Source organism: Triturus cristatus, chromosome 11 (genome assembly GCF_964204655.1).
Source record: "Triturus cristatus chromosome 11, aTriCri1.1, whole genome shotgun sequence".
In the NCBI taxonomy this organism is placed as follows: Eukaryota; Metazoa; Chordata; class Amphibia; order Caudata; family Salamandridae; genus Triturus; species Triturus cristatus.
In genome coordinates, this window is record NC_140594.1 from 51,764,781 (window position 1) to 51,778,548 (window position 13,768).

The 13,768-nt window shown below is 47.1% G+C and overlaps 1 protein-coding gene across 1 annotated transcript in view; it reads right to left on the bottom strand.

The window, feature by feature from the left end:
* Positions 1–13,768, bottom strand: part of HIRA (histone cell cycle regulator) — a 424,028-nt gene that overhangs the window by 168,686 nt on the left and 241,574 nt on the right. Inside the window, exons 12-13 of the mRNA XM_085632815.1 lie at positions 13,519–13,731; positions 12,675–12,760 (exon numbers count right to left, since the gene is read on the bottom strand). Of these exons, the coding sequence (XP_085488941.1) occupies positions 12,675–12,760; positions 13,519–13,731 (299 nt within the window). The remainder of the gene's footprint in view (positions 1–12,674; positions 12,761–13,518; positions 13,732–13,768) is intronic.

The following is a 13,768-nucleotide window of genomic DNA, read 5'->3' on the forward strand; positions in this document are numbered from 1 at the left end:
ACAGGTGTGGGTTTTGGAGCCAGTGGCACCAAGGGCTCTCCAAGACAAATAGAGTGGCCCGTACCCTATCCTAGAAAGAAAGAGTGAGGTCACATATTTAGTTGACCTGGGCACTAGCCGGACACCCAAAAGGGTCATCCATGTGAACCGCCTTAAACTCTACAATGATAGGGCTGACATCACCATGCTGATGGTGACTGATGAAGAACAGGAAGCAGAGAGTGAACCACTCCCTGACCTCCTATCCTACAGCCCAAAAGATGGGGCAGTAGATGGTGTGATTTTCTCAGACACCCTCTCTGCCCAACAGCAGACTGACTGCAAGCAAGTCTTGCAACAGTATGCTAACCTCTTTTCCCTGACCCCTGGTCTGACAAACTGGTGTACCCATGATGTGGACACTGGTGACAGTGCACCTGTCAAAGCTGAGGTCAGCAAGATGCTGGAGTTAGGGGTCATTGAGCCTTCTGAGAGCCCCTGGGCTAGCCCAGTGGTTCTGGTCCCCAAACGTCATCAACAGGGTGAAAAAAGAGAGATGAGGGTCTGTGTGGACTATAGAGGGCTCAACTCTGTCACCAAGACAGATGCTCACCCTATCCCAAGAGCAGATGAGCTGATAGATAATTGGGGGCTGCCCAATTCCTCAGTACCTTTGACTTAACTGCAGGGTACTGGCAGATTGGCATGGCCCCAGGAGCAAAAGAAAAGACAGCATTCTCCACCCCTGATGGGCATTATCAGTCTACTGTGATGCCCTTTGGGTTAAAGAATGCCCCTGCCACTTTCCAGAGGTTGGTGAACCATGTCCTGGCTGGGTTGGAGTCCTTTAGTGCAGCTTATCTTGATGATATTGCTGTCTTTAGCTCCACCTGGCAGGATCACCTGATCCACCTTGGGAAGGTTTTAGAGGCTCTGCAAAATGCAGGTCTCACTATCAAGGCATCCAAATGCCAGATACCTTTTGGCTCTAAGCCCCTGGGACTCCCATGAGTAGAGGCTCTACTCGAAACCTATCTCTAACCCCTGTCAGCAGCCCGGAACCGCGAACCCAGCACACTCTGCACCAGCCGAGCCTGGCCAGTGCCGGAGTGAACAAAGACCCTGAGGACGACCCCACGGCGACTGTGACCCCGAGTCCAGCACCCAAGGACCTCCCTCGACATTCCTGAAGAAGCCTGCAGCCTCAGAACCAGGTGCCCCGCGATCAACTGAGGGTAAGATTTTCCAACACCTAAAGGCACCCCTGCACGCGGCGCCCCACGGCCCCCTGTGTCCAACCCCGGGGTACCTACCTATCCTCCAACTACCCAACTTACCTCTCGAAGTGGTTGTGGCACCTGAAGAGTCCTCGTCCCCGAGCTTGCAGTCTTTTTCCTAACCGGAGATTTCCCATTGACATCCATTGAGCGCCCGAAGGCTCAAAAGCACTCTGCACCCAGCCGCCCGAGTGGCCCTGGCAGTGAAAACTCTACTCCTTCCTACTTCCCCACTTGCCCTGAGTAAGTGACCAGGAGCCCAGCTCCCACAGCCGCTTGTCTTGCCAGTCAGCAGCCACCCAACAAGGCCCCCCTATCCCTCATAGGATAACATTGGGCCTAACTCTCTCTGCACCTGGCCGACCTAGAGCCGCTGAGGGTGAACAAACTGTACCTACCTGACTCTGGGAGACCCCTGAGTCTGTGCCCAGAACCTCAACTCTGCCAGTCGAGTAATTACCCTTAAACCGCAAACTCTATTTTCCTCGTAGGGTAACATTGACTGGCTTTTTCCTGAAATTTCTTCTAAGTGTGGACTTTTCAAATCTTCAAATATTCACCAAAAATCAGCCGAGTGACAAAAACGAATTTACTCACCTGTTCCAAGGTGAACTCCCAGTGCTGGATCTTGGTGCCCAGCACTGACTCTGAAAAATCTCTACAACTGTACTTACCCTTAACTCAATTTTCTTCCATAGGAAACCATTGACTGTTTTTCTGTGAAATTTCTTTCAAGTGTCAAATTCTGCATTCTTTAAATATTCTTCAAAAATCGTATAATATCTGAAAACGTAATTGCTTACCTGTTTTGGATAAAGGTCCCAGTACTGAGTCTAGGCACCCAGTACTGGATTACAAAAGTAACGAGAACATACTGTACCTGTAACCTGCATTTTCTTCCATAGGGAATCATTGATTGTTTTCTCTGAAATATTTTGTCAACTTTTAAAATAGCTAAATATTAGTTAAAAATCATTACAGTACCAAAGTCGACTTTCATCACTTGATTCTGAGAACTGACCCAGGACTGAATCTAGGATCCAGTCCTGGAATTCCAAAAGTAATCTAAAAAGTAATCTGTTGCAAATAACTTGAATTTACCATTGAGCTCAATGTATTGTTGTGTTTAAAAATAGAGTTGCCTACTGCAACCACTTGTAACGGTTTACTAAAATCTATTGCATATTGCAAAAGTATTTATATGAAACATCTACTGTTGAGAAAGTATATTTTAACTCCAAGTGTTGGTTCTAAAATAAAACAAGCATTTATTTTTTATATATAAACCATTGGCCTAGAGTTCAGTTATTGAGTGAGTGAAACCATTTGCTGACTGAGTGTGTACAACAGATGCTTTACACTGTCCTCTGGTACTGCCTTACTGCTCGACCAAGCTACCACTTCAGAGAGTAAGGTTATACCTAACTTTAACCTCTGTCAAACCCTGGGTGACTGTGGACTCTGTACACCCTGTACCTATTAAGGAACAGTATATACAGAGCCACTTTCTCACATTATTCTTTAACTACCTCCTCTTTTGGTGAGATAGTGGAGATCTCATTCTGTCACTGACTTCTCTTTGGTTCCTGTGGGTGGTGAGGTAATGAAGATCCCATCCTGTAGGTGGTGGGATGGTGGAGGTCACATTCTATCACTGTCACCTCCTTGGTTCCTGTAAGTAGGGAGATGGTGGAGGTCACATTCTGTCACCGACTACTCTGTGGGTGGTGAGATGATGGCAGTCACATTCGGTTACGGATGCCTTCTTGGTTCCTGTAAGTGATGAGATGGTAGAAGTCACATTCTGTCACTGACGCCTCCTTGATTTCTGAGAGTTCTGTGGATGGTGAGATAATGAAGCTCACTATCTGAAACGGAGGCCTCCTTGGTTCCTGTGGATGGTGAGATGGTAGGGATCACATTCTGTCATCGACTCCTCCTTAGTTCCTGTCGGGGGAGAGATAGTGGAGGTCACATTCGGTCACTCACTCCTCCTTGGTTCCTCCGTGTGGTGAGATAACGGAGGTCACATTCTGTCACCAACTCCTCCTTGGTTCCTGTGGGCGGTGATATGCTGGAGGCCACATTCTGACACTAACTCCTCCTTAGTTCCTGTGGGTAGTGAGATAATGGAGGTCACATTCTGACACTAACTCCTCCTTAGTTCCTGTGGGTGGTGAGATAATGGAGGTCACATTCTGACACTAAATCCTCCTTAGTTCCTGTGGGTGGTGAGATAATGGAGGTCACATTTGGTTACTGATGCCTTCATGGTTCCTGTGGGTGGTGATATGGTGGAGGCCACATTCTGTCACTGATACCTCATTGGTTCCTGTGGGTGGTCAGATAGTGAGGTCACATTCTGTCACAGACTTCTCCTTGATTCCTGTGAGTGGTGAGATGGTAGGGGTTACATTCTGTCACTGACTCTTCCTTGGTTCTTGTGCGTGGTGAGATGGTAGGGGTCACATTCTGTCACTGACTCCTTCTTGGTTCCTGTGGGTGGTGAAATAATGGAGGTCACATTCTGTCACGGACTTCTCTTTGGTTCCTGTGGGTAGTGAGATGGTGGAGGTCACATTCGGTCATGGACTCCTTTGTTCTTGTGCGTGGTAAGATGGTGGTGGTCACATTCTGTTACTGACGCCTTCTTCGTTCCTGTGGGTGATGAGATAATGGCCGTCACATTCTGTCACTGACTCCTCCATGTTTCCTGTGGCTGGTGAGATAATGAAGCTGGTTCCTGTGGATGGTGAGATAATAGAGGTCACATTCTGACACTTACTCCTATGGAACTTGTGGGTGGTGAGATGGTAGAGGTCACATTCCTTCACTGACTCCTCCTTGGTTCCTGTGAGTTTTGAGATGGCTGAAATCACATTCTGTCCCTGACTCCTCCTTTGTTCCTGTGGGTGATGAGATGGTGGAGGACATATTTTGTCTTTCACTGATGCTTTTTCACTTCCACTTTGCGGTAAGATGGCTTAGTCTCTCTCATGGTGCACAGCTTGACTTGTTCCACTGGTACTCTTCAAGTATACTGAGAGTTGCTAAACTCTAATTTAATTAATTACTTCTCATGTGTTGCTGAAAAGGAATATGCTACTTACCAGTATGCATCTGTTCTTGGCATGTAGAGCTGCAGAGTCACACACTGAGGATAAGATCGTCATCTGGTGTTGGGCTCGGATGATTGCAGGTTGTTGATGTCTTCGGAAGAAGCCTTTGGTCATGAGATTGGTGACTCCTCCTCTGGACAACAGTGCGCATGGGCATCCACTCCATCGTCAGATTGTTTTTTCGCCATGATGGGAAAAGATGGAGTGTATAGGAATGAAAGAAAGGATGTCCATGTGTAATGTCTAAGTAAGACAGATGCTGGAACAGATACAGGTCCCGGGGAGGCGGGCGGACGTGTGTGACTCTGCAGCTCTACATGCCAAGAACAGATGCATACTGGTAAGTAGCATATTCCGTTCGAGGCATATGAGCTGCAGATCACACACTGAGGATAGATTATATAGCAGTGCTTCCCCTTAGCGGTGGTCGCCTGTATCCGTTGCAGCAGTTTGAAATAAAGTTTTTAGGACAGCCTGGCCCACTTGGGCCTGTTGTTTGGCTTGCACATCAACACAGTAGTGTTTAGTGAAGGTATGCGTGGTAGACCACGTGGCTGCCTTGCAAACGTCTTCTAAGGGATTGTTACCTAAGAAGGCCATAGAAGCCCCTATTTTACGCGTGGAGTGCGCCCTAGGGGGAACTGGAAGTGTACGTTTAGCCTTTTGGTAGCATATTTGGATACATTTAACTATCCACCGGGCTATACCGGATTTGGAGATGGGATTGCCTTTATGTGGTGGTGCGAAAGCAACAAAGAGTTGTTTTGTCTTTCGAAAAGGTTTTGTCCTGTCGATGTAATAAAGCAAGGCTCTTTTGACATCTAAGGTATGTAGGGCCCTTTCATCTACGGAGTCTGGGTTTGGGAAAAAGACTGGTAGCTAGGGGTGGGCGGAATTTGCGTAATCGCGTTACGCAAATCTCCGCGAAACGGTAAAAAAATCTCCGCGAACACGCAGAAATTCCGCGAACACGCGGAATTGCTTGTTCGCGATACTTTTTTCCTGTTCGCGATCGCTGTTTGCGTGCTCGGGGTGAAATATCTCGCGAACACGCATATTGAGAACGCGAACAAGCAAAAAATTTCGCGAAGTCGCGGAACGCAGATTTTTGGGTAATTTCGCGTTCTCCGCGGGGCGCGAAATTACGCAAATTCCGCAAATTCCGCGAACGGAACGGAATTTACCGCCCAGGCCTACTGGTAGCTCTACTGATTGGTTAAGGTGGAAAGGGGAAATCACTTTTGGAAGAAATTTAGGGTTTGTCCTAAGAACCACTTTGTTACGGTGTAGTTGTAAGAAAGGTTCCTCTAGTGTAAGGGCTTGTATTTCACTTACTCTTCGTAGGGAAGTGATTGCGATAAGGAAAGCTACCTTCCATGTTAGGAATTGTAATTCACATTTGTGCATAGGTTCAAATGGGGGACCCCCAAGTCTTGTTAGAACCACACTGAGATTCCACACTGGGGAAGGTGGTAATCTTGGGGGAAGAATTCTTTTGAGACCTTCCATAAACGCTTTGATGGCTGGTACCTTAAAAAGGGACAGGTGTTGCCTATTTTGCAAGTAGGCTGCCAAGGCTGCTAGGTGTAAGCGTATAGAGGAATACGCTAGATTGCATCTTTGCAAGTGTAGTAGATAGCAAATGATGTTTTGGATGGAAGCATCCAATGGATGTATGTCATTATTAGCGCAGTAGATGGCAAATCGTTTCCATTTTGCGGCATAACATGCTCTAGTAGTAGGTCGTCTGGCTTCCTTTATGATATTCATACAGTCTGGAGGGAGATTGAGGTATCCGAACTCTAAGACCTCAGGAGCCAGATCGCTAGGTTCAGTGTTTGAGGATCTGGGTGTCTGATTTCTCCATGGTTCTGGGTTAATAGATCCGGGGAGAGGCGTAGCCTTTGATGTGGAACTAAGGATAGTTCCAGAAGTGTGGTGAACCACGGTTGACCCAAGTGGGAGCTACCAGTATTAGTGTTAGCGACTGTTGTTTCAGTTTGCGTACCACAAATGGAACTAGTGGGAGAGGCGGAAAAGCGTACGCAAATCTGCCTGACCAGTTCATCCATAGGGCATTGCCCTTCGACTGTGGGTGTGGAAACCTGGCGGCGAAGGTTGGGCATTTTGTGTTTTCGGGAGTGGCGAACAGGTCTATGTCTGGTTGTCCCCATTTTTGGAAGAAGGGGAGTAGAACCTTGGGGTGTAATTCCCATTCGTGGATCTGCTGTGTGTGGCGACTTAGGAGGTCGGCCACCTGATTATGGATTCCTGGGAGATGTTCTGCTAACAGGTAGATGTTTTGGGGAATTGCCCATCTCCAGATTTGCTGTGCCAGTTAGGACAGTTGGAGAGAGTGTGTCCCTCCCTGTTTCTGTATATAATACATTGTCGTCATGTTGTCTGTGCGTATGAGGACAGTTTTGTTCTTTAGGTGTACCTGAAAGGATTTTAGTGCTAGGAACACTGCGAAGAGTTCCAGGTGGTTGATGTGGAGCAGTTTTTGTTGACTGGTCCATCTGCCCTGAGTGGTATGGTGAAGGAGGTGGGCTCCCCACCCCGTGAGAGATGCGTCTGTAGTTAGCACAACTTGTGGAAGAGGCTCTAAGAACGGTCTCCCTTTGGACAGGTTGATGGTGTTCCACCATTTCAGTGAGCGAAGTGAGCGACTGTCCACCAACACCAGATCGGTAAGTTGTCCGTGAGCTTGGTTCCACTGTTGTGCTAGACATTCCTGTAAGGGACGCATTTGAAGTCGTGCGTGTGGGACTATGGAGATGCAGGACGCCATCATGCCTAGGAGCTGCATGAACACTCTTGCTGGAAGAGATGGATGAGTTTGAAATTGAGAGATGAGATTTTGTATACTGGCTATCCTGGCAGTGCTGGGATAAGCAATGGCTTTGGATGTATCTATGGTTGCTCCTAGATACTGATGTAAGTGGGAAGGCTGTAGATGGGATTTGGGGTAGTTGATAGTAAATCCCAAATTGTGGAGGGTTTGAATAGTGCGATGAGTGTGGAGAACGCATTTTTGGTGAGTATTGGCTTTTATGAGCCAATCGTCCAGTTAGGGGAAGACATGGATCTGTTGTCTTCTGAGGTGCGCTGCCACGACTGCTAAGCACTTGGTGAACACCCTGGGTGCTGTTGTTACTCCGAATGGGAGAACTGTAAATTGATAGTGTTGCCCATCTACCACAAATCGTAGATATTTTCTGTGAGCGGGATGCATAGGGATGTGAAAGTACGCGTCCTTGAGGTCCAATGTGGCAAGGAAGTCTCCCTGTTGTAATAGTGGGAGGACTTGTTGGAGGGTGGTCATATGAAAATGATCCGAATGTGTATATACTGGTTTAGTAGTCTGAGATCCAGTATGGGCCTTAATGTTTTGTCCTTTTTGGGAATGAGGAAGTATAGAGAATATACCCCTGTTCCCTGATGTTGAAGAGAGACTGGTTCTATCGCATGTTTTTGTAACAGGGATTGAACTTCTTGTTTGAGGAGAGAGAGATGATGTGAGGACATTGGACGTTGTTTGGGTGGTATGTTTGGGGGGGATTGTATGAGTTCGAGGCAGTAGCCAGACTGGATAATTTGTCTTACCCATCTGTCTGTGGTGATGGAAGTCCAGACAGGTAGGAATTGTTGGAGCCGCCCCCCGACCGGAGTGGAATGGTCTGGGGGGAGTGGTGGCAAGTCACTGTTTGGTGGCTGGGGAGGTGCGGGTGTTGTTGTTGTTGCCCCGCCCTCGACCTTTGTTTTTGTTTCCCCTATAACCTCCTCGGAAATATCCTCTGTTAGGGGATGTTTGTCCCGAATTTTTAAAGGTGGACGTGGTCTCAGTTCCCGCGTTTTTGGAGCCTCCTCTATAAAAGGAGCGACGAAAGGAACCCCGGGTTTGAGGAGACTGCAGTGCTCCCATAGACTTGGCAGTCTCATTATCCTTCTTCATTTTTTCTAATGCAGTGTCCACTGCAGGGCCAAATAGCTGCTCTTGGTTGAAAGGTTGAGCTAGAATTGCGGTTTGAACCTCCGGTTTAAAACCGGAAATACGGAGCCAGGCATGTCGTCTGAGTAAGACGCTAGTATTGACCGCCCGAGAAGCAGTGTCTGCCGCATCTAAGGCGCATTTAATGGAGGCATTAGATATTAATTTGACTTCTTGAATGAGGTCAGTGGCCTGGGATTTAAAGGGTTCAGGCAGATGTTGCATAAGGTCCTCAAGTTGGTCATAATGCGCCCTTGCATACCGGGCTAACAGGGCCTGGGTATTGGCAATACGCCAGTGGTTCGCCGCCTATGCGGCGACTCGTTTGCCTGAGGCCTCTAAAAGCTTAGACTCCTTGTCCGGGGGAGGCGTTTCTCCAGTTGTCTGTGAGTTAACGCGCTTCCTGGCATTTGATACGACCAAGGAGTCTAAAGGGAGCTGGGCTTTAATGTATGCAGGGTCCTGCGGGGTTGGTCGGTACCTTTTTTCGATGCGTGGGTTGAGAACCCTAGCTCTAACAGGGTCTTTAAAGACTTCAGTGGCATGCTTTATAACCCCTTTAATCATGGGCAGTATGTGAACAGTTTTTTGTGACTGCTCAAAAGTATCGAGGAGAAAGTCCTCTTCAAGGGGGTCTGTGTGCATTGTGACGCCATGGAATGTTGCTGCCCTATTTATTAGTTGGCCAAACCCCAAATGGTCATCAGGAGGGGAGGGCTTGGAGGGGTAGGTAGTGGGGTCAGGCATGTCAGGCATTGGATAAGACCAGTCATCTACTGGTGCTGTGTCTGGAAATGTAAAAGGGTCGTTTGGATCAACAGGATCATTAAATAAATTAGGGTCCGCCCCTCCCCCTAAGTCATCATTATCATCCTGTGGAGGAGGTGAATGATAGGGAGATGGTTAAGGTAAAGGTAAAGGAGAAGGAGGAGGAGGAGGGGGGGACGGGTTAGGCGGTAATACAGGAGAGGAAGGACGAAGTGGTGAAGTAGCACAGTCCTTTTTCCGTATGGGAGCTGGAGGTGGTGTGATGTCCAGCTTCCGTTTCTTGTATGGGACGGCAGTCACATGTCCGGTGTCGGGATTGATGTAGATCCGCTTTTGAGTGAGATGTGGGCGAAAAAGTTCATCCGGCTCCGAAGGTGGTGGCGGTGATGGCCGTTTCGGGTCTTTATGAACTTTTTTCGGTGTGGACGTAGTTTTTGGTGCCGATGGATTTTTCGGCGCCGATGGCTTTTTCGGCGCCGATGGCTTTTTCGGCGCCGAGGGACTTTTAGGCATCGATGTCGAAGAACGTTTCGGCGCCGGTGGAGACTTCGGTGCCGAGGAACGTTTCGGTGCCGAAGGAGATTTCGGTCTTGAAGCCTGTTTCGGTGCCGACAGTGGAGTTTTCGGTGCCGAAGGTGTTATAGGTACAATAACATGAGGTTTGCTCGAGCCCGAGCCACCTACAGGCTTAGATGTCTTCAGAGCCGGGCCCGAGGGCGGGGCTTCTGAAGAGGGTTTCCGGTCGCGACTGGGCCCAGCTGGCGGTGTCTTGACCAATGTCTTTTTGGATGGGGCAGGGGCAGGGGGGGTGGTATTCACACGCTGCCCTGGAGTGATGAGGTCATCGGAATCGTCGGCCTCGGACACGATCTCGAGATCTTCGGTGTCATCGTCAGGAACATCCTGAGCAAAGATGTCCTCCGGTTCTGGAGCTGGTTTGGCCATAATATGGCGTCGAGCTCTTCGGTCCCGGAGGGTCTTCTTGGAACGGAAAGCGGCACAAGCTGGACAGGTCGATTCGTTGTGTTCCGGCGACAGGCAGAGGTTACAAACCTCGTGGTGGTCACTGTGGGGGAACTTCGCTCCACACTGGGGGCATTTTTTGAAGGGTGTCCTGTCCATCAGCCGCTTCCGGAACCGGTCCGAGTTGATTTCGATGTCGATGGAATGAAGATTGAAGAGTTAAATCGATTGCTGGAAGTTTTCTGCTGGAGCGGAAAAAGTTCATCCGAACCCAATGGCGGAAAAAAACAATCTGACGATGGAGTGGATCCCCATGCGCACTGTTGTCCAGAGGAGGAGTCACCAATCTCGTGACCAAAGGCTTCTTCCGAAGACAACAACAACCTGCAATCATCCGAGCCCAACACCAGATGGCGATCTTATCCTCAGTGTGTGATCTGCAGCTCATATGCCTCGAACACTCCTTTATTAATTGTTTTGCCTATTTATCCATATGTAAAAGAGGCAAATTCATGAATGCCCCGCGTACCCAGACTGAATTTTGAGCATGCAAAAAGCGCTTCTCAAGGGGGTAAATTTCTCACAATCAGCTTAGTAATTTCACTGTGTAAACCGCCTCCTCTCTATAAAGGTTTCTGCTTCCCCCAATGGTTAACAGTGGCACCATTAAAACATTTGCATCACTAAGTATCGATAAATATTGAAAAACAAATGTTACAGATTGAAGAATCATGTTTTTAACTCCGAAATATAGAGAAGAATAAATAATGAGTGGGTTTTTTGAGGAGTACCAAGGAAGCAACACAGGGGAGTAACTAACCGAGATGAGGGGAGTGCAAGTTTGAATAAGAGTTTCATACTTGAATGCAAGTCAAGCTTGAGGAATATAGGATTTACATATATGAAAGTGTTAACGTTCTATAGTGAGATGATAGAAGGCTCTGAATATTAAGATAGTTCTCTTTCTGTCACAGACTCCTCCTCGGTTCCTGTGAGCAGTAAGATGGTGCAGATTACATTCTATTGCTTCTTTCTCTTTGGTTCTTTGTGGGTAATAAAATGGTGCAGGTCATATTCTCTCAATGTTGCCTCCTGAAATCCTGTGGGAAGTGAGATGGTACAATTCTCATTCTGCCACCGTTTCCTCCTGTGGGTGGTGAGATGGTGCAGTTCTCATGGTGTCATTGACTCTGCATTAGTTGCTCTGTGTAGTGAGATTATAGAGCCTTTCTGTCACCTTCTCCTCTCTGTTGTTCATGGGTGGTGAAATTGTGCAGAACTCATTCAGGCACTTACACTTCCTTGGTACTTATGAATGGAGACATGCTCGATTCTTATGTCACAACCTCCTTCTTGGTTCCTCTGTGTCAGTAGATGGTCCAAGTCTCATTCTGCCAATGCCTTTTTGTTTTTGTTTCTGTGGGTGGTAAGATCATGCAGGTCTTTATCTGCCACTGTCTGGTTCTCAGTGTTCCTGAGTAGAGGGATGATGCAGTAGTTATATTCAATCTCGCCTCCTTTATTCCCGTAGGTTTTGATAGGGTGCTTATCTAATATGAACAAGTGAAATTACCATTGTTGCAGGGTTTAATCTCCTCCTGCTTTGCAGTTACCATCACTGCAGGGTTTAATCTCCTCCTCCTACTCCTTTACAGTTACCATCGCTGCAGGGTTTAATCTCCTCCTGCTTTACAGTTACCATCGCTGAAGGGTTTAATCTCCTCCTACTTTGCAGTTACCATCACTGCAGGGTTTAACCTCTTCCTCCTTTTGGCCGATTTAGACGTACTGGCAGAGTATGTTCTTTTCTTTGGGGGATGGAAGGGTGCAGGACTGAAGTCTCCCAACACCTTTGGCGTGCTTTACTTGGGTGATGTGATCTAGCCTATTTTTTATTGCATACTAACACTCAATGAAATGTTTTCTTCAATACCAGTCAACAAAGGATAAGGGACTCTTAAAGGGACAAGGGACTCTTCCATTGCCAGCTCTCAAGCCCTCCACTATAAGCCCACTCCAAGACAATCTAGGGACAGCAGTGAGATAGCAGTTCCAAAGACAACCTCCTAACTCTGCCATTTTGTCAGTCATAGAGATTTATTATAAATTCAAGATTACTCACTCAGAGGTTTGGCTGGAAACTACGCCAAGAACCTAAGCCAACGTGCCCTTAACTTGCTGAATCAATTTTAGTAGTCTTTACCATATTGGTTTCAAGCTGTTTGCAATCATATGGTGGTTGAATTACCATGGGTACCATACGTGGGAGCACACGAGTCAACAGTTCAAATATTTGTTGTTGTTGTAAAAGAGGTGACTGTACAACATAAGCTCATTATGTGAATCCTGTTCATTTAGGGGAAAATTCATTCAGGTGCTTCAACCATGCTCTCCAGTTGACACAAGTCGTAGCTTCTGTCCCTACACTAATTTTAAATCCACCCTCTACAGGATAAGATACAGCATGTAACTCTACAATAGATTTTCTCTGCAAAGTGAGTGTGTTTGAACACAGAGGCTCAGTTTGATGTGAGGCCACAAAAACACCAAAAGCAGCACCAGAATTCACTAGCTTACCCAGTGTCCAACTGAGCGATGCAGAGAGGCGTGATCCTTCTTCGACCATCAGGTGTCCGCGTCTCCACCTGCTTCTTCAGAAGATTCTACAAAGAAGAACATGTTGCAGTCTAGAGAAGAACACTTTGATTTGTTGCATGTGTACACAGCTGTGGTGCAAGTAAGTATTAATGTCCAGTTTATTGGACTAAACTGGTGTTTAATGTCAGTTTATAGGTTCAAAACCTAAAAACTATGCAGCCTACTGAAAGGTAGAGTGTCTAATCAGTTGGTAACCATGTTGGCAGTTCTTAAAGATGGCGGACGCAGAGTGATGCCACTGCCTGCCAGAACAGAATTAAGGCCTCCTGCAGGGACATTTCAAGGAAGCTCATGCTGCCGGGTCTGTTATGTTCCCAATTACGGTCTACATGGAAAGGGCCAGCTACTATTGCGAGAAATCATCACTTTCTCAGCAATAAACTTCCCCGCAGGGGCCAAGACGGTATTTACTCTGAACATTGTCATGATGGACACAGTTGGATTGCCAGGACAGTATGAATTTGAGCCCCACTGACTGCAATTAGTTGGAGAAGCAAAGGGACTGCAAAAGCATAGGTCTCCAATCTATGGGCAAAATATATAATGGACTCTGTATTTTGATCTTACAATAGCTATAACGGTGTTCTGCTTTAAAAGAGCAGCTCACACATATGTGTTGTGATGTAAACCTGTCAGTGCTGTATGCAGTGTCAGAAATTCTTCACCAAGCACATAACAACAGATTAACATATGCAGTGTACAAAATTCTACAATGTCCTCCAGCAGTGGTGGCCATTTGCACCGAACCCAGAAGAGCACTTACCTTCCTAATGTCATCAAGGCTTTCACCATTCATGACATTGGTCACCTTGGGTGCGGCAGCTTCCCTGATGGCTGCATTTCTCTCTTCTATCTTTTGCTGCTGCTGCCGCTGCTGGTACTTGAGCATCTCTGGGTTTTCAATGATGGTGGTCGACAGCTGAGCCTCTGTGGTTATTGCCAGGCTTTTGCCGTAAGTTGTCTGATGGATGGTGTTCTATGAAAATGGAAAATAAAACAAAAACACAGGAGAA